Source organism: Carcharhinus amblyrhynchos, unplaced genomic scaffold (assembly GCF_965287045.1).
Source record: "Carcharhinus amblyrhynchos unplaced genomic scaffold, sCarAmb.v2.hapA scaffold_66, whole genome shotgun sequence".
NCBI lineage: Eukaryota > Metazoa > Chordata > Chondrichthyes > Carcharhiniformes > Carcharhinidae > Carcharhinus > Carcharhinus amblyrhynchos.
Window position 1 is genome coordinate 715,907 of NW_027649806.1, and position 23,724 is coordinate 739,630.

Here is a 23,724-nt window from a genome sequence, read left to right on the forward strand (position 1 = left end):
AGTACTCTCTTGGACAAGAGGAAGGAAAGCATTATCCAGGTTACCCCTTCCATTCTATCCCTTTCTCGTTACCTTTTAGGAGAGAACTTAATTCAAAACAGTTCCTTTCCCGCGCTCACGCCGCAACTAAAAATTGATTATTTAGAGTCTTTTAAATTTCAGCTTCAAAGGTTCTTCAGTCAGTTTGACCATCCACGTGTTGGAATTATCTGGAGGTTTTACCAGTCCCTTGATTATAGTATGATGTGTCCACCCCTTTTCAGCAGTCCTGATTACTGTCTCAGTTGTTAGGAGTGCTTGATATGGTTCCTCCCATTCCGGTTGCAGCTTAGTTTCTTTCCATGACTTTACCAGGACCCAATCTCCTGGTTGAATTGTATGTACCGTGAAGTCGAGGGCTGGAGTCTGCGACAATAATCCTTGTTTCCTAAGGGAAGATATCGAGGAGGACAGGCCCAGTATATATTTCTTTACAAATTGATCATTCATTTCAGGAACCGGTAACTCCCCGACTGCCCCCATATAAGGTAGTCCAAATAGCATTTCATAGGGGGATAAACCCAAATCCTTTCGAGGAGCTGTACAAATACGCAAAAGTGCTTTTGGTAAGCACTTAGTCCAAGGGAGTTTCGTTTCTATTATCAGCTTAGATCCTCTGTCCACTTTAAAACATTAGGTTCTTCTTCTAACAGTTTCAAATATAGTTGTTTAGTTTTCTGTGCGTACCCTTTGATCCACAATCTACAGTATCCTACTAATCCCAAGAACCTCCTAAGTTCCTTTTTAGTCCATAGTATATTTAGATCTAGGATTCCTTGTATTCTTTCTGGATCTATTCTTCTCCTTCCCTCACTGATTAGGTGTCCAAGGTATTTAACTTCCTTCTCTACGTACTGCAGCTTTTTCTTTGACACCCTGAATCCCTGTTGTCCCAGATAATTCAATAAGCTATTTGTGGCTTCTATTACCTTTTCCTTTCCTCCTCCTGTTACTAGTAGGTCATCTACATATTGTAGTAACGTAATTTCATCAGGCTTTTTAAATCTTTCTAACACCTGCTCTAAGACTTGACCGAAAAGATTTGGGGACTCTGTGAACCCCTGTGGGAGCACTGTCCACCTGAACTGCTGTTTCCGTGCTGTGATAGGATTTTCCCACTCAAAAGCAAATAAGTCTCGACTTTCTTCCACCAGTGGGCATGTCCAAAATGCATCTTTTAGGTCCACTACACTGAACCATCCGTGATCAGGAGGAATCTTGCTTAATAAAATATAAGGATTAGGGACAATGGGGTGTCGCATCGTCACTATCTGGTTCAGTGCCCTTAGGTCCTGTACCAGGCGGTACGTTCCCTCAGGCTTCTTTACAGGCAATATAGGGGTATTATAAGGGGACATGCAGGGTTCTAACAGTCCATCTCTAACCAATCCTTCAATTACTGGCTGTAATCCTTTTTTTCCTTGCAAAGGTATAGGGTATTGCTTAACACACACCGTCTCTCCATTTTTAAATTTATTTGCAGAGGAGGAGCGTCTAATCCCCCTCGGTTTCCTTCCCCTGCCCAGACTATCGGGTCTATTTGCTGTTCCTGTCCGTCTGTTAATACTGCCGGTGTAGGGAGGTGATGTCCCTCTGCAGTAGTCTTCTAACACTTGGTTTTGTTTCTCCAGTTCCCTTACTCTGAATTCTAATTCCTTAATCTTTTTTATCCCCACTCCACTTCTTAGTGGAAGTGACTACTTGTTCAATTAGTCCAGCTAACTGATGTATTAACAATACTGCTATTTTCTTTGTTTGGTTTCTCTTTTCTAACTCTCTAATCTGTGATTCTGACGTTTTAATTTTCTCCTTGTCGTCAGCCCAATATTTTTTTACCCAAGACTGAGATGTGTTCAATTAATCTGGTTTAAACCTGTTCAATTAATTCGAACTAAGAGAATTCCAATTTTCTTAGTTCTGTCCTTTTTTTTTCAATCATTTCCATTGTTGATCTAGTGGGTGAAATGGATCCCACCCCTAGGTCGCTCTTATCACAGTCCGGTGATACCTATCACGGGTGATCAGTCCCCTCCGTACCACCGCTTACACTCGTGAGCTTACACCTTTAAGCTCACACTATTAAGCTGGCTTTCTTTCTTACTCACGTCTGAACACCACATCCCAGGCATCCTTCTCTAGCCTTTACACCCACTTCAAACTCCTGAGCTTTGCGTAGGGGGCTACCCCTCTTAACAACTGGTCTAGGGCTAGGTGTAAAGACAGATGCCTCCTTGTCTGTATGTGCTCAGCTCAGACCTCCCACACACACTCACACTTTTTCATCACAGATGAGCACCTACTGTACTTTGATTCACTCCCTTAAATTTGGTAATCTGTTCCGGAGCTCCAGTTGTGGCCATTCAACCGGACCCGTAAACAAATCCCAGGTTTCGGCACCAATCCTTGTAGGTAAAGATACCTCTGAGACTAATTGTGAGTCAAAGTACAGCAGTTTAATTAACTAAAGCCTGATTCAGAAAATCCAAAATAAGATTTATTTTTATCACCATTAAATATCCTCACTAAATCAAGACCCTTGCACCTTCTTACAATTCTGGTACAATAAAACAAAACATCACTTGGAGCACAGATGCACGAAGAAATACTGAAAGCATTCTAATGTGCAATCTACATGTTTAATTATTTCTACAGCTCTGCCTTTGTAACCAACACAGGCAAGTACAAAATCAAATCTACTGTGTGCCTAAATGGTTATCTCTCCTCACAACTTTAAGATGCAATATAATGCCACCTTTCCCACTTGGCAGAATTCAAATTTCTGTCCGATCCCTACATAATTTAGTAAACTTAAAAACTTAAAGCAATTCACTTTGATTGGCTATATCTATTACATCACATGAGGGTCTCAATTACACAGTTACACCCTCTCTCTCTCTCTCTCTCTGTACATACAGAGTCAGCCTGCTTGTCTCTTTTTAACCCTTTACTGATGGGAGCTCACTGGCCTCTAATAAATTTGACCATGTTTGATTTGGGTGCCTCATGTCGTGACAAATCCCTTTCTCTCTCAAACAGTCATATAGTCATGCACAATTCCAAATACATAACCACTATTAGCGTTCTCCCTGCACCTCAGTAAAAGCCCATGTCAGGGTTCCCAGTTCCACTGACATACTTCTCTCTACCTCTTTCTGCTCAGACCAATTGTAGGTCCATCCCATTCATGCTGATCCATCTATATACTTTGTGACCCATCCACAAACTCCAGTGCCTCTAGGGGCACCTCCCTTATTCGACTTTCCTCTGCTCCCTCATCACATGGCCTCCCCCGCAGCCCCTAAATTAACATTATCCAGCAACTTGCATGATCAATTCCTTCCTGGGACGCCGGCTGCTTCTGTCTCACATATTTATTAAGAATCTGACAAACCCAATCCTCAACCGAACCGTACTTTGGCCAGAAGACGGACGGACTCCTGATTGGTTCCTTCACCCAAACAAAACACAATATTTCATCATTGTCGTCTTGTTTTTATCCCTAGTACTAGTGCCCAAACCTTCCAACATCCTTCCCAACGGACTTTCTGGAAGGATGTTCCCTGGGGCCCCACCCTTCTTCCAACATCCGTCCCAAAGGACTTTCTGGAGGGATGTTCCCTGGGGCCCCACCCTTTCTCCGCGGATTCCCAGCACCTTTCCCGGGGGACTTTGTCCTACTACCCCCACTTCCCATGGTTTACCTACCACGACCCGGTCGCCAAGGCAATACTTAAAAGTCACTTTTCTTACCTTGGTCCGCAGCGTTGCCCGACCACACGACGGTGCCTACCATTTCCCACTTACTCGTTCAGAACAACTTTCCTAGGATTCTCAACAGTCAGTGGCAGAGAAGTCCACCGATGAACACCTGGGACCATTCAATTTGGAACGGGACGCGTCTTCCCAGTTGTCACCGGCAACCTCCCTACCAGGGATGTTAGGATCCCGGACGAGCCCCCAATTGTGAGAAACACAGCTCACAGTTAAACAATTTAGTCAAGTCAAGTTCTGAAGGAGCAAGATTTTATTTGTCGTTCTTTCAAGACCGGGTGTCTAGTCAAAATAGGCACACCTTACATAGATTTGCAGCACATTTTATACTGTTTTTCAAACATTGTGATGGCTTGTATTGTGTTATTCCCCCTTATTTGGCTGTTAACCTTGTTAACTTTAAACACTGTAAATGGCTTGTATTGTGTCATTCCTTCAATTAACACTCTCTCAACTCCCATTTTGCGCTTAATCTCATCACTGCGGTTATCTGTTTCGTGTAACCTAGTTAACTGTCTGTCATGTGCCTCCCCCTTTCTGTATGCTGCTGAACTCGTCCATCACTGCTGATTGTACTGTTAGCTCTTGCAGCCTTAAAAATTACACTACTTCTCACACAACTCCTTCCAGTGCCCCACGTTTATTAAGTTTTGTCCCTGAAGTGACATGTAACAAATTGTCTCTCTCTCTCTATTGGAGAGAAATACAGATATTTCATTGAGGACTATGGCTACGAGCACTGTCCACTCAGGTTCGTTCTTACTCACATCTGAACATCACACCCCAGGCATCTTTCTCCACACCCATTTCAACATCCTGATCTTCACGTGGGGGGAGGCTATTCCTCTCACCGGTCTAAGGCTGGGTCTGTAAAGACAAATGCCTCCTTGTCCATGTATGTTCAGTTCAGACCTCTTACACACTCTCACACTCTTTCATCACAGATGAACATCTACTTCACCTACTGTACTTTGACCCATTCTTTTAAGTTTGGTGATCTATTCTGGGGCTCTGGTCGTTCCAGAGTTTAACCACTGGCTGCAGGGAAAGATCCCATTCGGGCAAAGCTGGCACCAGATTTAAAGGCAGCCAGCAGCACTTTTAAAGGCTCTGAAGGGAGCAGTGAGGGAGCCCTGGTTAATGAACAAAGGGCTGAAATGGCAGAAGGCAGATTAAACCCAATTCACTGACACTTCCCTGGAAATTCTCAGGGCTATATCGGTTTGGAGGGAGGTTCTGTTCCCTCAGGACTGGAGGAGGAGACTTGTCACCCTGAAGCTACATGTAACAAATTGTCTCTCTCTCTATTGGAGAGAAATATTAACATTTCTTTGGGGACTATGGCTACTAACACTGCCCACACGGCAACATCACCAATTCCCAGCTGAAATATCAATACATTTCCAACCATTACCTTCACAGAATTGTTGCGGTGCACAATGAGGCCATTTGGCCCATCGTGTCTTTACTAGCTCACCAAATTAGCATTAGGAGTTTGTGTCATTCTCCAGCCTTTTTCTCGTATCCTCGCTCATTGTTTATATTCAAATAATCATCTAATTCCTTTCTGACTGTTTCGATACAGCCTCCCTCCACCACACTTCCCGGCTGTAATTCCAGACCCGAACCACTGGCAGTGTGAAAAAGGTTTCTCTCTCATCATCTTCAACCCCACCACACACTCCATTCCTGAGCCACTGACCATCCCATGTCCCTCCCTGTGACTCAGGGTAAGGACATGGGAATCCTGAGCTCTTCCCTTTCACCATCATCCTTTTTGTCATTTAATCACTCCGACACTTCCATTTTGTTCTTTCCTTGTCACCCGCCCATCCCCAGCTCCCTGTCACTTCAAACAATTTAATTCACTGAAACTTCCAAGTTCTAATTTTAGCTAATTGAACTGAAACTAAATCTGTTTCTATCTTCACAGATATTGCCTGACCTGATGAGAGTTTCCAACATATTTATTCATATTTCAGATTTACAGCATTAATATAATTTTGCCTTCTGTGTGAACTGAAGTTGTGTTTCTTGAATGTCCTGCGCTGTACATTATTATTGTTAATGATCTTATTCTTAAAAACACTGTGGATTTACCCTGATTCCTGTTAATTTTCTCTCTCTGATCTCCAGTCTGGTTGGTAATGATCTCACCGATTCTTGTGCCGTGGACCTGGCCTCTGCTCTCAGTACAAACCGCTCACTGATAGATCTGAATCTGGGTCACAACAAACTGGGAAATTCAGGAGTGAAACAGCTGTCTGTGGCTCTGAGGAATCCGGACTGTAAAATACAGAAACTGGGGTAAGTAGCAGACTGTGTGAGATTGTGTTTATAATAACTGAATATTCAACAATATAATTTCACCACTGGTATTTGTATAAAAAACACTGCCCATTACTATTGGTGTCAGTTATGAATGAGGAAAATTGCTTTTCCTCTGACTCCTGTTGCTTCTCTCTCTGATCCCTGAGCAATGGGATGTCAGTCCCACAGATCCTTATGTTGAGGGTGTGGGGGAATAATGTTATGGTGCACCCTCTGAGGTTCTCTCCTCCTCCTCAGATGTGCACAGCTCTCCCCGGACACAGGCCCTTCGGCCCATCAACCCTGTGGCAGCGACTCATTCTTATTCAGGCCCAGTACTTGTTGCTCATTCGCAGTTTCTATTCCTCTGTTCGTCTCCCGTTCATGTTTCTATCGAGATAAACCTTGAACATTGGGAACGTGCCTGCTTCTGTCAACTTCACTGGCTGTGCATTCGAGGCACCCACCACCCTCTGTGAAAACTTCCCCCCTCTTGCCTTCAAACTGTCCCATAGGGGCCTATAAATGATTCCCACAAGTAATCTTTTAACTTTGTTAATTCTTATCTGTACCCAAACTGATTCTGCATCTTGATCATTGGAACGAAGTTCAACTCTCTCTACTTACATCATCTGTTACTAACAGCGAGACTCCACCACCATGTCCTGTCCTCCATTTACTGTCATCTATTCACTCTCCCCTTCTCCAAAGCATCCACATCCTTCTGGTTGTCTGGTGATCAGCACTGCACTCAATATTCCATATTGGGGCTAACTAAAGTTTAATACAGCTGTAATATAACTTGCCAACTCTTATACTCGATGTCCCGGCCAATGAAGCGAGCAGGCTGCATTCCTTGTTGACCAGGTTATCCACCTGTGTTACCACTTTCAGGGATCAGTGGATAAGTACGCACAGATCCCTCTGTATGTCAATGCTCCTGGTGTTTTACTCAGACAGGGAAGGCTGGGGGACAACCATGTGGAGTTCTATCAAATTATAGAAAGAAATCTTTCTCTTTCGTTTTAGGGGGCAGTAACCAGTTGTATTGATTTAAGACATTGAACAGAAGTTCCAGAGGAGAATTGAAGATGACTCAGTGGTTAGCATTGCTGCCTCACAACATCAGGGACCTTTGTTTAATTCCAGCCTCGGGTGACTGCCTGTGGAGTTTGCACGATCTCCCCGTGTGTGCGGGTTTCTGTTAGGTACTCTGGTTTCTCCCACAGTCCAAACTAGTGTAGGTTAGGTGGATCGACCATGCTAAATTATCCCTTAGTGTCCTAAGATGTGTAGTTTTGGTGGATTTGCCATGGTAAATGTCCAGTGATAAGCAGTTGTGTGGGCCTGGTTAAGATGCATCTTCGGAGAGTCAGTGTAGAGTGGATGGGGCGATTGGGAGCCTTCTGCACAGTGGGGATTCTCTGGTTCTGTGGAATTGTTTTTCACCCAGAGAGTAGTGGGAATCTGGATCTCACTGTCTGAAAGGGTGGTGGAGTCAGGAACACTCTCAACATTTAAGAAGCATTCAGACAAGCACTTGAAATGCCGCAGTGTACAAGGCTATGGAGCAAGTGCTGGTAATGGATTAGAATAGATTGGTGCTTGATGGCTGACACAGACACGGTGGGCCGAAGGGCCTCGTTCTGTGCTGAAAACCTCTATAAAGGCCCAGGGATTGAAAGTTATGAACCAGACCCTGAATTTTCACGAATCCCTGTTATTTCTCTCTCTGATCCCAATGTAATGGAATGTCAGTCACATTGATTTTTGTGCCCTGGGTGTAGGGGAATAATGTAACGGTGACCCCATGAGGAACCATTCACATGCTTAAAGGGGGACAGATGTCACCAACATTAGTTAGCACAAAAACAAGTATGCTCACGTGTTGCCGATTTCCAGCTTTTTAACACTTCCGGACAGCCAACCGACAATTGTTTTCAGAGAAGGATTTAGCCTCTGAACGGCCCAATCGCAGAGAGGTAACCCCAGTCTCTGACAGCTTCCAACACAGCAACATTTCAACAGCAAAAACTCCAACTTCAGAGAGGGAATCAGCACTGCTGTTTGTCTTAACTTCAAGCAGCTTCTGAAAGCAGAATAAAAACTAGAATGCTCTGTGAAAAATAGCTGTCCCTCAGTCACATGACATAACCTGTCAATCACCCACAATCAAGCTCTACTCTGCCATCCCAGGGGAACACTGAAACAACAGAACACTGCATTTGTTCAGATTAAAATCAACATGATGTCAATTATACTGCTTCAGTAACAATAAAGGAAACCGGTTACAGATAGCACAGTGCGGACAGTATAACCTACATAGAAACATGATTAAAATAGAAACTAGAAGCAGGAGTCGGCCATTTGGCCCTTCGAGCCTGCTCCACCATTCATTTTGTTCATGGCTGGTCATCGAATTCAATATCCTTCAATATTGAGTATATTTCTTCAGGGTATAGTTTGTAACAAAATGTACATTCCAACACATCCTTCAGCTGGTTCCATGTGACCAGTGATGGGCAAACAGGTGGATTTACCCTGATTCAACCTCACGTGCTATAAAATGATTCACCACCTTGTCAGAACAAAGCAAGTTATTCATCCTTTTGCCTCGTGTAACCATATAACCCACACCTGCCCAGGTGTTGCGGGTACCAGAGAGTCTCCTGTGTCCATCCATTCAACCGCTCGCTCTCAGCTCCACAACAAATATCACAATCAGTGATTTCCCACCCTGTCTGCTGTTTACACAGTTCCAGCGCTGCGAATTCTAGGTGTAAGGATGGCAAGATCTGGATGCTGTCACCATTTTTAATTCATTTCCTGACATTTCGTGCTCTCTTCTACAGGCATATAAAGTTCCATTGTTACTCTCCCATCAAAGACACAAGCCTGTGCTAGTGACAACCTGACTGACCATGTCTGCAGAGCAAAGGTTTCCTGCATATGACCATCCCATTCTCACAGTGCAAGAGTTATCTGACTAACCAGAACGCTGCAGAGAGAGACTGACATGTCTCTGACAGTCGATGCTGCTCTCTGGACATTGCCAGTGTCTGTGTGGGGATGACCTTTCTACCATTTCACTTTCTTCCTCACTTGACCTCATATGCCTCTGCTTACATGTTATAGGATGCTTCACCACCTTGTCAGAACATAGCAGGTTCTTCATCCTTTTGCCTCACTGCAACCATATAACCCACGCCTGCTCAGGTCTCTGGCAATCTCCATCCCGTTATACTTGGATTGATGTGGCAGATACTCTCCAGTCCTGAGAGAACAGAAATTTGCTCCAAACTCACGTAGCCTTGGGGAACACGACCAAGTGTTGCCAAGTGCATCATTGAATTGAGTTTAACCTTCCTCCTCCTATTTCAGCCCAGTGTTCAGTAACCAGGCCTTCCTCACTGCTCTCTCCAGAGCTGCTGCCTATGAAATTGCTACTGGTGCCAGCATTGCCTGAACCGGGACTTCCCCTGCAGCGAGTGGTTAACGGCTGGAATTCACTGTCCGAGAGTGTGGTGGAGACACGTTCAGTTGAAAATTTCCAAAGGGAATTGGATTATTATCTGAAAAGGAAGAATGTGCAGGGTTATGGGGAGAATTTGGGGGAATGACACTGAGTAAATTGCTGATTCAGAGAGCCAGTACAGACAGTGTGGGCCGAATGGTCTCCTTCTGCTCTGTAACAATTCTGTGATTGTACCTGAGAGAGATGCCAATGGCCCTGAGTGGACACTGGTTAAATTACCTGACCCTGTTAACAGTGCAACATCACCAGCTTCCAGTTAAAATATCGATACATTTCCAACCATTATCTTCACAGAATTATTGCCGAGCACCACAAGGTGAAATGTGTGTCTGCCCCGGCTCACCAAACTAGTATTAGGAATTTGTCTCATTCTTCTGCCTTCTCCTCGTATCTTTACACATTGTTTCATTCGAATGTTCATCGACTGCCCTCTGTTATGCCTCGAATCAGCCTCCCTCCACCACACTTCCCGGCTGTAATTCCAGACCCGAACCACTGGCAGTGTGAAAAAGGTTTCTCTCTCATCATCTTCAACCCCACGACACACTCCATTCCTGAGCCACTGACCATCCCATGTCCCTCCCTGTGACTCAGGGTAAGGACATGGGAATCCTGAGCTCTTCCCTTTCACCATCATCCTTTTTGTCATTTAATCACTCCGACACTTCCATTTTGTTCTTTCCTTGTCACCCGCCCATCCCCAGCTCCCTGTCACTTCAAACAATTTAATTCACTGCTACTTCCAAGTTCTAATTTGAACTAATTGAGCTGAAACTAAATCTGTTTCTGTCTTCACAGATATTGCCTGACCTGATGAGAGTTTCCAACATATTTATTCATATTTCAGATTTACAGCATTAATATAATTTTGCCTTCTGTATGAACTGAAGTTGTGTTTCTTGAATGTCCTGCGCTGTACATTATTATTGTTAATGATCTTATTCTTAAAAACACTGTGGATTTACCCTGATTCCTGTTATTTTTCTCTCTCTGATCTACAGTCTCTATGATAATGATCTCACCAATTCTTGTGCTGTGGACCTGGCCTCTGCTCTCAGTACAAACCGCTCACTGATAGATCTGAATCTGGATAACAATAAACTGGGAGATTCAGGAGTGAAACGGCTGTCTGTGGCTCTGAGGAATCCGGACTGTAAAATACAGAAACTGGGGTAAGTAGCAGACTGTGTGAGATTGTGTTTATAACAATTGAATATTCAACAATATAATTTCACCACTGGTATTTGTATAAAAACACTGCCCATTACTATTGGTGTCAGTTATGAATAAGGAAAATTGCTTTTCCTCTGACTCCTGTTGCTTCTCTCTCTGATCCCTGAGCAATGGGATGTCAGTCCCACAGATCCTTATGTTGAGGGTGTGGGGGAATAATAGAACATAGAACATTCCAGCGCAGTACAGGCCCTTCGGCCCTCAATGTTGCGCCGACCAGTGGAACCAATCTAATGACCCTCTAACCTAAACTATTCCAATCTTATCCATATGCCTATCCACTGACCATTTGAATGCCCTTAAAGTTGGCAATTCCACAACTGCTGCGGGCAGGGCATTCCACGCCCTTACTACCCTCTGAGTAATGTTAAGGTGCACCCTCTGAGGTTCTCTCCTCCTCCTCAGATGTGCACAGCTCTCCCCGGACACAGCATCCATTGATTTGTGAAAGTGGGGAGAGTGAATAGATGACAGTAAATGGAGGACAGGACATGGTGGTGGAGTCTCGCTGTTAGTAACAGATGACAGTACAGTAGCGAGAGGTGAACTTAGTTCCAATGATCAAGATGCAGAATCAGTTTGGGGAGAGATAAGAATTAACAAAGTTAAAAAGTCACTTGTGGGAATCATTTAAGCCCCGAACAATATTCAGAATCTCTGACACAGTACACAGGAAAAATAATGGGGTCTTGTAAACACAAACTGCAATAATCACGTTTCATGTGCAAAGAAGAAAGAGCCATCCAACACAGTAACAGGCCCTTCAGCCCACTAAGCCCATGGCAACTCCGAACCCTTATTCAGACCCTGTACTTAGTGCCCATTTGCGGTTTCTATTCCTCTGTTCATCTCCTGTTCCTGTGTCTATAAAGATGTATGTTGAACGTTGGTAACATGTCTGCTTCCACCACCTCCATTGGCAGTGCATTCCAGGCCCCACCACCCTCTGTGAAAACTTTCCCCACACGTCTCCCCTAAACTTTACCCCTCTCACCTTCATCCTGTGACCTCTTGTAGTTAACCATTCCACCCATGAGAAAAGTCTCTGACTATCCACCATGTCGATGCCTCTCATAATTGTGTAACCTCCATCAGGTCACCCCTCAGCCTCCCTTTCTGTAGTGAAAACAATCTGTGTTTATACAATCTCTCCTCATAACAACTCTCCATGGCCTCCTTGACCGGGTGAACCTTCTTTACATCCTCTCCAAAGCATCCCCATCCTTCTGGTAGTGTGGTGAACAGAACTGCAAGCAATATTCACATGTGGCCAACTAAAGTTTCATTTGGCTGTAAACATAACTTGTTAACTTTTATACTCGATGCCCCAGTCGATGAAGACAAGCATGCTGTCTGCCTTCTTGACCACCTCATCCACCTGTGTTACCATTTTAGGGATCTGTAGACTTGTACACACAGATCCCTCTGTAGGTCAATGCTCCTGTGGGTTCTTCCATTTACTGTATAAATCGCTCAGATTGTCAGAAGTTGAAGAGAAGATTAGTTCACAGAATGTATTCAAGTAATTTCCTGGAGAAGCACGTTCCAGTGCCAATCACAAAACAAGCTGTTTTAGACATGGTGATGTGTAAATGTGCGGCCTTTCCAGCAAAAATAGATTCCTTTCATTTGAAAAACAGCAGCAGAAGTGTTCCAGCCATTACTAATTCAAGGAGTGTATGAGATTAAGTGGAGACGCGGCACTGGGTTTAGCACTGCTGCCTCACAGCATCAGGGACCCGGATTCATTCCAGTCTTGGACGACTGTCTGTGGCGCTGTCACGTTCTCCCCGTGTCTGTGTGGGTTTCCTCCGGCTGCTCCTGTTCCCTCCCACAGTCCAAAAAATGTGTAGGTTTGGTGGATTGGCCACGCTAAATTGCCTGTTAGTGTCCAAGATGTGTAAATTCAGGGGATTAGCAATGTAAATATGTGAGGTTACAGAGAGCCGTGCAACTGCAGATTTATTAGTCTGACAGTGATAGTATAGAAGATCCTATAATAATCTATAATAAAGGAAGTGAGGACAGAACACTTCAAAATTAATGGCAGGATTAGACAGGGCCAACATGGATTTATGAAAGGCTGGCACGGTGACACAGTGGTTAACATTGATGTATCACAGCCATGGGCCTGGGTTCAATTCCAGCCTTAGGTGACTGTGTGGAGTTTCTGCATTAGAACATAGAACATAGAACACTACAGCACAAACAGGCCATTCGGCCCACGAGTTGCACCGATCACATCAACACCTACCAATCCATACACCTATCTATAACCCCCAATCCCATTAAATCCCATATACTCATCCGGAAGTCTTTTAAAAGACCCCAGCGAGTTCGCCTCTACCACCCCTGATGGCAGCCAATTCCATTCACTCACCACCCTCTGAGTGAAAAACTTACCCCTAACATCACTTCTGTACTTTCCTCCCCGCACCTTAAATCTGTGTCCTCTCGTAGCGACCATTTCAACCCGGGGAAATAGCCTCTGAGAATCCATTCTCCCAGTGTCTGTGTGTGATTCCTCTGGGTGCTCCGGTTTCCACCCACACTCAAAGATATGCATAGAACATAGAACATTACAGCGCAGAACAGGCCCTTCGGCCCACGATGTTGCGCCGACCAGTTAAAAAACAATGACCCACGAACCTAAACCAATCCCTTTTCGTCCATAAACCTATCCACGGATCTCTTAAACGCCCCCAAACTAGGCGTTCGATAAGGTTCACCATGGTAGGCTTCTGCAGAAAATGCAGATGTATGGGATTGTGGGTAATCTAGGAAGTTGGATCAGGAATTGGCTATCAGATAGGAGACAGAGGGTGGTGGTGGATGGTAAATATTCATCATGGAGTACAGTTACGAGTGGTGTGCCTCAGGGATCTGTTTTGGGGCCACTGTTGTTTGTAATTTTTATTAATGATCTGGATGAGGGTATAGTTGGGTGGATTAGTAAATTTGCTGATGACACCAAAATTGGAGGTGTGGTAGATTGTGAGGAAGGGTGTCATAGTCTGCAGGGAGACTTAGATAGGTTGCAGAGCTGGGCCGAGAGGTGGCGGATGGAATTTAATGCGGAGAAGTGTGAGGTAATTCACTTTGGTAGGAGCAACAGATGTGTCGAGTATAGGGCTAACGGGAGGACTTTGAATAGTGTGGATGAACAGAGGGATCTAGGTGTGTGTGTACATAGATCCCTGAAAGTTGGGAATCAAGTAGATAAGGTTGTTAAGAAGGCGTACGGTGTCTTGGCGTTTATTGGTAGGGGGATTGAATTTAGGAGTCGCAGTGTAATGTTGCAACTGTACACTACTCTAGTGCGGCCACACTTGGAGTACTGTGTGCAGTTCTGGTCCTCGCATTACAAGAAGGATGTGGAGGCGTTGGAGAGGGTGCAGAGGAGGTTTACTAGGATGGTGCCTGGTATGGTGGGGAGGTCCTATGAGGAGAGACTGAGGGATTTAGGGTTGTTTTCGTTGGAAAGAAGGCGGCTAAGAGGGGATCTTATTGAAACATATAAGATGATTAGAGGTTTAGATAGGGTGGATAGTGATAGCCTTTTTCCTCGGATGGAGAAAGCTAGCACGAGGGGGCATGGCTTTAAATTAAGGGGGGGTAGCTACAGGACGGATGTCAGGGGTAGGTTCTTTACCCAGCGGGTGGTGAAGGATTGGAATGCCCTGCCTGCTGCAGTTGTAAATGCGTCTAGTTTGGGGGCGTTTAAGAGATCTCTGGATAGGTTTATGGACGAAAAGGGATTGGTATAGGCTAGTGGGTCATTGTTTTTGTAACTGGTCGGCGCAACATCGTGGGCCGAAGGGCCTGTTCTGCGCTGTAATGTTCTATGTTCTATGTTCTATGTTCTATAACTACCCCCCCCCCTTAATTTAAAGCCATGCCCCCTCGTGCTAGCTTTCTCCATCCGAGGAAAAAGGCTATCACTGTCCAGCCTATCCAAACCTCCAATCATCTTATATGTTGCAATAAGATCCCCTCTTAGCCGCCTTCTTTCTAATGAAAACAACCCCAAATCCCTCAGTCTCTCCTCATAGGACCTCCCCTCTATACCAGGCAACATCCTGGTAAACCTCCTCTGCACCCTCTCCAAAGCCTCCACATCCTTCCTATAATATGGGGACCAGAACTGCACACAATACTCCAAGTGCGGCCGCACCAGAGTTGTGTACAGTTGCAACATGACGCTGCGACTCCTAAATTCAATCCCCCTACCAATAAACGCCAAGACACTGTATGCCTTCTTAACAACCTTATCTACTTGATTCCCAACTTTCAGGGATCTATGTACACATACACCTAGATCCCTCTGCTCCTCCACACTATTCAGAGTCCTCCCGTTAGCCCTATACTCGACACATCTGTTATTCCTGCCAAAGTGAATTACCTCACACTTTTACGCATTAAACTCCATCCACCACCTCTCGGCCCAGCTCTGTAACCTGTCCAAGGCTCCCTGCAAACTATGACACCCTTCCTCACTATCTACCACACCTCCGACTTTGGTGTCATCAGCAAATTTACTAATCCACCCAACTATACCCTCATCCAGATCATTTATAAAAATTACAAACAGCAGAGGCCCCAAAACAGATCCCTGAGGCACACCACTCGTAACTGAACTCCATGACGAATGCTTACCATCAACCACCATCCTCTGTCTCCTATCTGCTAGCCAATTCCTGATCCAATTACCTAGATTACCCCCAATCCCATACATCTGCGTTTTCTGCAGAAGCCTTCCATGGTGAACCTTATCAAACGCCTTACTAAAATCCATATATACCACGTCAACTGCCTTACCCCCATCCACCTCTTTGGTCACTTTCTCAAAAAACTCAATAAGGTTAGTAAGGCACGACCTACCCGCTACAAAACCATGCTGACTATCTCCAATCAATTCATTACTCTCCAAATAACTATAAATCCTATCCCTAATAATTTTTTCTAAAACCTTGCCCACAACAGAAGTAAGACTCACCGGTCTATAATTCCCGGGGAAGTCTCTGTTCCCCTTCTTAAACAATGGGACAACATTCGCTATCCTCCAATCTTCCGGCACTATACTTGAGACCAACGACGACCTGAAGATCAGAGCCAGAGGCTCTGCAATTGCCTCTCTTGCCTCCCAGAGAATCCTAGGATAAATCCCGTCCGGCCCAGGGGACTTATCTATTTTCAAACCCTCAAGAATATCCAGCACATCCCCCCTATCAATTGCAATACTATCTAGTTTACACCCCTGTAACCCAGTGTTCTCCACAGCTACATTTATGTCCCCCTGCGTGAATACCGAAGAGAAATATTGGTTCAATGCCTCTCCAATCTCTTCCGGTTCCACACACAACTTCCCTCTGCTGTCTGTAACTGGCCCTAATTTTTCCCTGACCAACCTTCTGTTCTTAACATATCTATAGAACGCCTTAGGATTCTCCTTAATCCTATCAGCCAAAGTCTTCTCATGTCCTCTTTTAGCCCTTCTTAACTCACTCTTCAACTCCCTCCTAGCCAATCTAAAGCTTTCTAGTGCACTACCTGAGCCCTCAAGTCTCATCCGAACATAAGCCTCCTTTTTCTTTTTAACCAGCGAATCAACTTTTTAAGTGCACCACGGTTCCCTTGCTCGACCAATTCCTCCTTGCCTGACAGGGACATACATATCAAGGACTCGCAGTAGCTGCTCCTTGAAAAAACTCCACATTTCGGACATTCCCAGTCCCTGTAGTCTCCTAGTCCAACCTATACTTCCTAATTCTCTCCTAATAGCCTCATAATTACCCTTCCCCCAGCTAAAACTACTGACCCGATGTTCATGTCTATCCCTTTCCATCACTAAGGTGAACGTAACCGAATTGTGGTCACTATCGCCAAAATGCTCACCAACTTCCAAGTCTAACACCTGGTCTGGCTCATTTCCCAGCACCAAATCCAATACAGCCTCACCTCTAGTTGGCCTATCTACATACTGAGTCAAAAAACCTTCCTGCACGCTTTGTACAAAAACTGACCCCTCTAATGAGCTAGAGCTATAGCTATTCCAATCAATATTAGTAAAGTTAAAGTCCCCCATAACAATTACCCTATTACTTTCACTCCTATCCAGGATCGTCTCCGCAATCCTTTCCTCAACCTCTCTAGAACTTTTAGGAGTTCTATAAAAGACTCCCAACAGGGTGACCTCTCCTCTCCTATTTCTAATCTCCGCCCATACTACCTCAACAGACAAGTCCTCATCAAACTTCCTCTCTGACACTGTGATACAATCCTTGACTAGCAATGCTACCCCACCCCCCCTTCTACCTCCTTCTCTGCTCCGACTGAAGCATTTGAACCCCGGAACCTGCAACAACCAACAACAACCTGCAACAACCCTGCTCTATCCATGTCTCTGAAATGGCCACAACATCAAAGTCCCAGGTACTGATCCACGCTGCAAGTTCATCCACTTTATTGCGAATACTCCTCGCATTAAAGTATACGCATTTCAAACCCTGCTCCGCCCCACCCCCACGATGCCGTGCATTGCAGTCCCCATCTATGCATGGTATCTATGCATGGTAGATGGATTGACCATGGTAAAATTGCTCTTAGTGTCTCAAGATGTGTTGGTTAGGTGGATTAGCCCTCGTAAATTTGTGAGATAATGGGGAGCGGACCTTGGTAAGAAACTCCGTCAGAGTGTCTCGATGGGCTGAAGGATGACCTCCTACACTAGGGATTCTACAGTTGGATGATTCACACACAAGAGGTTAATAAAGAAAATTGGAGCACGTGGGATTGGGTGGAATGTACCAGCATGGATTGAAAACTGGTTAGTGGACAGAAACAAGGAGTTGGAATAAATGGGTTATTTTTGGGTTGGCAGCCTCTAACGAGTGGAATCCGGCAGGGATCAGTGTTTGGCTGTTTGAGCCAATCTGCAGCAAATGTGGGAGAGAAACAATTTGTGATTGATGAGGATTAAACTCTAATCATCATCTTTATTTATTCCTCATTATTGTGCTCAGCAAGTTGTTTCTTTTCATATCTCAGTTTAGTTTTTAATTGAAATTTCTGCTGTGCCAAACTTGATCATTCTGAAATTTACTCATCGGTCCCTTGAGTGAGAAAAACATTGCCATGTGTTTGCCCAGTGAATATGTTGGTGAACCCTGCTCTAACCTATGCTGGTGCCAGCCTAACGGACATGTCTCTGACGGTCAATGCTGCTGCCTTTGCATTGCCAGTGTCTGGGTGGAGATGTTCTTTCTACAATTTCCCTCTCATCCTTATTCACATATCAGGCTGTGCTGCACTCACCGTGTCAGAACACATCAGGACATTGATCCTTTTCCACACTGTAACCACGTGTCTGAAACCTGCTCACCTCCCAGCAATCTCCATCCAGACTGGCTTGTAATGATGGGATAACCTCCTCCCATCCTGAGGGAACAGGACCTCCTTCCGAGCCTGAGCAGCCGGGAGGAGTCCCTCCAGGGAGGAATTAGTGATTGGGGGAATAATCCTTGCTCTGCTTTCTGACATTTCAGCCCCTCATTCAGTAAGCAGAGCTCCCTCGCTGCTCCCTCCAGAGCTGCTGTGTTTGAAAGTCCTGCTGGCTGCCTTTGGAGATGGTGCCAGCATTGCCTGAACCGGGACTGCCCCCTGCCCAGGCTGCCTCAGTGGGCAGCTCCCCCTGCCTGCCAGCCGTTAATTGTCCGCCTCTGACAATATCACCTTCATAACTCTGCCTATCCTGCCCACACAGACACACCACCCATTTCCAATCCCCATGTGGGAATTCACAGCTTCTGGGAAAATCACAGCCATTATCTTCACCCTCACCACAAACTGCATTCCCAAACCATTGACCATCCCATGTCCCTCCCGAGCCACTCCGAGTAAGGACATGGGGATCCTGTGATTATGGTCCTGTCCCATCATCACTTTTACCATTTAATCACTCCTGTCATTCCAGTTTGTCCTTTCTTTGTTTCATCCCCAGCCACCCACCGCTGTCCCTTCAAACCTGTCAATTCACTGCCAGTTCCCAGTTCCAATGGAAGCTCAAACTTTACCCCTGTTTCTCTCTTCACAAATATTTCCCTAACCTGCTGAGCATTTCCAGTTTATTTATATTTCATTTTCAGCATTGAGTATTTCCTCATTCTACAGAAATGCAAGTTGTGTTTTTGGAATGTCTCCTACAATACATTATTATTGTTATTAACAGTATTATATAAAACACTGGAGATTGAGCCTGATTCCTGTTATTTCTCTCTCTGGTCTCCAGTCTGCTTTGGAACATTCTAACAGATTCTTGTGCTGAGGATCTCGTCTCCGCTCTCTGTACAAACCAGTCACTGAGGTTTCTGAACCTGGGATTAAATTCCTTCACAGATCAATGTGTCCCTGCTCTCCGCCACCTCATACTGACCTGCAGGAGTCTGGAATGTATCTGGTGAGTGTTTGTGTTAATTTTTAGTGTAATAATTAAAATATAAATGGATTTAAAATATAAATGGGCCTGAATCTTCCAAGCAGCAGCAATGGTCTGCAGATTGCCGGAATGTGTGAAAATTCCCCCCACCTGAAACTGCTGCATATTTCTCCCAGAATCTTCAGCACAGTGACCCCGGGGAGATCCATCAGAGCAGAGTCGGGGAAGAGAGAGCACACACCCTATTTACAGCACAGTGACCCCGGGGAGCTCCGTCAGAGCAGAGTCGGGGAAGAGAGAGAACACACCCTATTTACAGCACAGTGACCCCGGGGAGCTCCGTCAGAGCAGAGTCGGGGAAGAGAGAGCACACACCCTATTTACAGCACAGTGACCCCGGGGAGCTCCGTCAGAGCAGAGTCGGGGAAGAGAGAGCGCACACCCTATTTACAGCACAGTGACCCCGGGGAGCTCCGTCAGAGCAGAGTCGGGGAAGAGAGAGCACACACCCTATTTACAGCACAGTGACCCCGGGGAGCTCCGTCAGTGTTAGTTGATTGGGGGAGTGAATGGGTTGGTATGTAGATGGATGAATGGTTAGTCAGGGAGCTGGGGAGAGGTTGGAGGATTAGTTCTGGATATCAGGGGAGTGGACGAGTTGTATTGTGTTGGGTTGGAGGGTTAATCGGGAGTTTGGATGGTGGCTGGGAGTTGGTCATGTTGTTGGGGTCTAAACAGATGTGGTTGTGTGGTGGGGGGTTGGGGTTGGTTAATAGCTTTGAAGAGGGTAGTGGGGTGGGGTTGGTTCTGGGGGAATGAGTTTAAGTCAGAGGTTTAGTCAAGAATGTATTCAGGAGGCAGCTGGATAGAGCACTTGGGGTGAACGGGATCAAAGGTTATGGGGAGAAAGCAGGATGAGGCTATTGAGTTGGACGATCAGACATGATGGTGATGGATGGTGCAGCAGGTTCGAAGGGCCAAATGGCCTCCTCCTGCTCCGATCTTCTATGTTTCTATGTCAGGTGAGGAGAGGTTGGCTCAGGATGAGGCCAAGTTGGGAGGGTTAGTCCGATTAGTTTGAGGGCTCATGGGAGGTTGCCAGGCTGGAGGGGAGGTAGGGATGAGTGGGTCTAGTCAGATTGTGGGAGGTGTAGTATGGGGGATCAGTGGGAAGTGATTGGGGGACTCGGTTGTGCTATTCAGGTATTAGCCCAGGTGGTGAGCTGTCTAACATTACCTGAGTAACTATCCAGGTAAATTTTGTGGATCTGTCCCAAGTCTCTGACTCTAACTGCAGCAGGGGACTTCCCCAATAGTAGTTACTACCTCTGGGACAATTCCCAGGTAGATCAGTGTGTCAGGACATCCACAGGGTCCCGATGCTCATCTTCAGTTGTGTGTCTGGGTCTCTAGTGATCCAGAGACCAGAAGATTTGTCCCATTAACTCCAGTCTCCTGTTATTTACCCTGTTGTTCAATCTGTTTATTTCCTGTTTCATCTTTAATCTGTTTCAGGCTGGAGAGGAATCAGTTCAGTCCAAATGGAAGGAGACAGCTGCAGTCACTGCGGGGATCCAGACTGGGAATGGCGGTGTACGTGTGAACATTTCAATCTATGAACATTGCTGCTCCACCGGTTACAGTGAAATCCTGAATTGTGAAGATCTTCGACAGCTCCTTCCAAACCCTTCATTCCTGCCCCTCTCCCTCCCTATTCCATCAGCCCCTCCGGCCTGGCAGTGATTTCCCTGCTTACCTGGTTTCCCAGCTGGAAAACTGTTGTAGTTTTAGTCTCCACATTGAAGGAAAGATTGCTGCAAACCATTGTTTAAGCAGCAATGTGTTGTCAGTGTTCTCAGCAACAGAGTCTTCACCCTCCTTTCAAAATGGAGCAGCAGAGATCATTCTCCAGAGAGAGGGAACAGTGTGTGTGATTCTGACAGTACCTAGCAGAGGACAGATTGGTCAATCTTGTCAGAGTTTCCTCTCTGTCTCTGTGAATGAATTAAAGGCTCCACCAGCCTCTCCTCAAAACCTCTTTCACTATCTGGGGATTAAAGTCACACAATGCCACCATCTGCTGGCGGCTCACACCTACTGCAGGCGCTGCTCTTTGTGAGCCTCAGACAAGTTCAGTCAGTCCCATGTCTGCATCTGGGAACCGGTTACTGCAGTGTGAATATTGAACAATATTGGCAGGGATTGGAGTTTACAGCAGGAACCTCGGCTGGTGAATTAACCCTTTTATCACCAGACACTGTACATGAACTCTGTTCCCTCATTCCCTATGGGAGATATTGTCTGGAGATTGTAGTACAAACAAAGAACAACACAGCACGGGAAACAGGCCCTTCGGCCCAACGAGCCCGCGCCGCCATCTTAACAATGTATTTTTCCTACACCTCCCTTGACCCGTGTGTATGCTTATGGGACCCCCATTGAAAACCAGATTCAGGGGAGAATAATTTAGGGACAATTTGTTACACCAATCAGCCTAAGAGCACATCTTTGGGGTGTGGGAGGAAACCGGAGCACCCGGAGAAAACCCACGCAACCACGGGGAGAATGCGCAAACTCCCACAGACACCGGCCCAAATCCATGTATCTGTACAGCTAGCAGTGATAGTCGCTGAGCTGTCGGGGTGCCCATCTGCTGGTCCAGTTTTATGCACACACAACGACACGAAGTACTGGGCTACTCTCGAAACATCCAAGAGCAGCCCACGCACGACCCACCGTGTGCATGTCCCTCGTTTGACAACAAGGTGGACCGACACACCTGCAGAGTAAAAGAGAAAAACATCAACACGTGTAGCATTAGATTTCTAGGAACGTCCCGAGGCTCTGATCCTTATTTAAAACTGTTTCCTATAACCCTCCATCCCTGTTTCACTCATGTGTCTATCTAAGTAAACCTTAAACAAGTCCAACGTGCCTGCCTCCACCACCTTACTTGGCAGTGCATTCCATACTTTCACGACCCCCTGTGTGAAAAACCTCCCTCTAGCATCCAAATTATACTTCTCCCACCTCACCCTTAGCTCGTGACCCCTCGTGATATTTGTCTCCAATCTAGGAAAAAGCCTGCCACTGTTTACTCTATCTATACCCTTCATTATTTCATACACCTCTATCAGATCCCCCCTTAATCTCCGTCTTTCTAAGGAAAAGAGCCACAGTTTACCCAATCTTTCCTCATACCCCAGTCCTTCCATACCAGGCAGCATCCTGGTAAACCTCCTCTGCACTCTCTCCAGAGTCTCCACGTCCTTCCGGTAGTAAGGTGACCAGAACTGGACGCAGTACTCCAAATGCGGTCTAACCAACGTTCTGTACAACTGCAGCATTAGACGCCAGCTCTTATACTCTATACCCCTTCCTATAAAGGCTAGCGTACCATAGGCTTTCTTCGCAATCTTCTCCACCTAGGTTGCCACCTTCAGAGACTTGTGCACTTGCACTCCCAGGTCCTTCTGCATTTTTATACTCTTAATAGGTCACTTATACCGAGGAATATTTAGCTGCCAGTCCTGCCCTTCCTTTAATCACATCTCCATCACTGCCACCACATCTAAATTCCTCACGAACATCAAGGCCCTAAGCTCATCCGTTTTACCCGTCACACTCCTCGCATTGAAACAGACACAATCCAAACCTCCAGGCCCACTCGGATCCTCATTTCCCCTGATAATTGTCCTTTCAACCAAACCTACCCTGTCACCCAACTCTCTCCCAGCCCCAGTGTCTAATGAGCTATCAGTCTCATCCCCACCCCCCCTCCCTATTAGTTTAAACCTTGCCTAAACACTCCAGCTAACCTCCCTGCTCAGACATTTGTCCCTCTCCCATTCAAATGTTCCCCATCCCTCCTGTACAGGTGCCCTTCTCTCACAAATACTTCCCAGTCATCGACAAAAGTAAACCTTGCACCAATCCCTCAGCCATGAATTCAGCTGCATGATCTCATTATTCCTAGCCCTGCTTGTACACGGCAGCAGCCCAGAGAATGCCACCCTGGAGGTCCTGCTCTTCAGTTTGGACCCCAACTCCCTAAATTGCCTGCGTACATCTGCCCTACTCTGCCTTCCTACATCCTTCTCTCCTATGTGTATAATTACTTCTGCCTGGGTCCCCTCCCCATTCAGAATTCCCTCTATCCTCTCCGATATGTCCTGTACCCCTGCTCCAGGGAGGCAGACCACCATCCTGGAGTCACGCTTCTGCCCACAGAACCGCCTGTCAATTCCTTTGACCCTCCCATCCCCCACCACTATCTCATTGCCAGCCCCCTTCCTTCCCTCTGAGTCCTTCTGGCCCTCTTGTCTATCCTTTTGTACCCCTGTCGATGCCTTTTGGGGGGCCACTGGGGTGGTCTTTGGACCAGGACTATTGTCCTTCTTCC

At 45.8% G+C, this 23,724-nt stretch overlaps 1 protein-coding gene across 1 annotated transcript in view; it reads left to right on the top strand.

Moving 5' to 3' along the window:
* Positions 1–21,667, top strand: part of LOC145337718 (NACHT, LRR and PYD domains-containing protein 3-like) — a 72,868-nt gene extending 51,201 nt beyond the window's left edge. Inside the window, exons 9-12 of the mRNA XM_080182557.1 lie at positions 5,947–6,117; positions 10,657–10,827; positions 19,176–19,343; positions 20,838–21,667. Coding sequence (XP_080038683.1) covers positions 5,947–6,117; positions 10,657–10,827; positions 19,176–19,343; positions 20,838–20,925 — 598 coding nt within the window. The 3' untranslated portion in view covers positions 20,926–21,667. The remainder of the gene's footprint in view (positions 1–5,946; positions 6,118–10,656; positions 10,828–19,175; positions 19,344–20,837) is intronic.
* Positions 21,668–23,724: the final 2,057 nt, after the last annotated feature.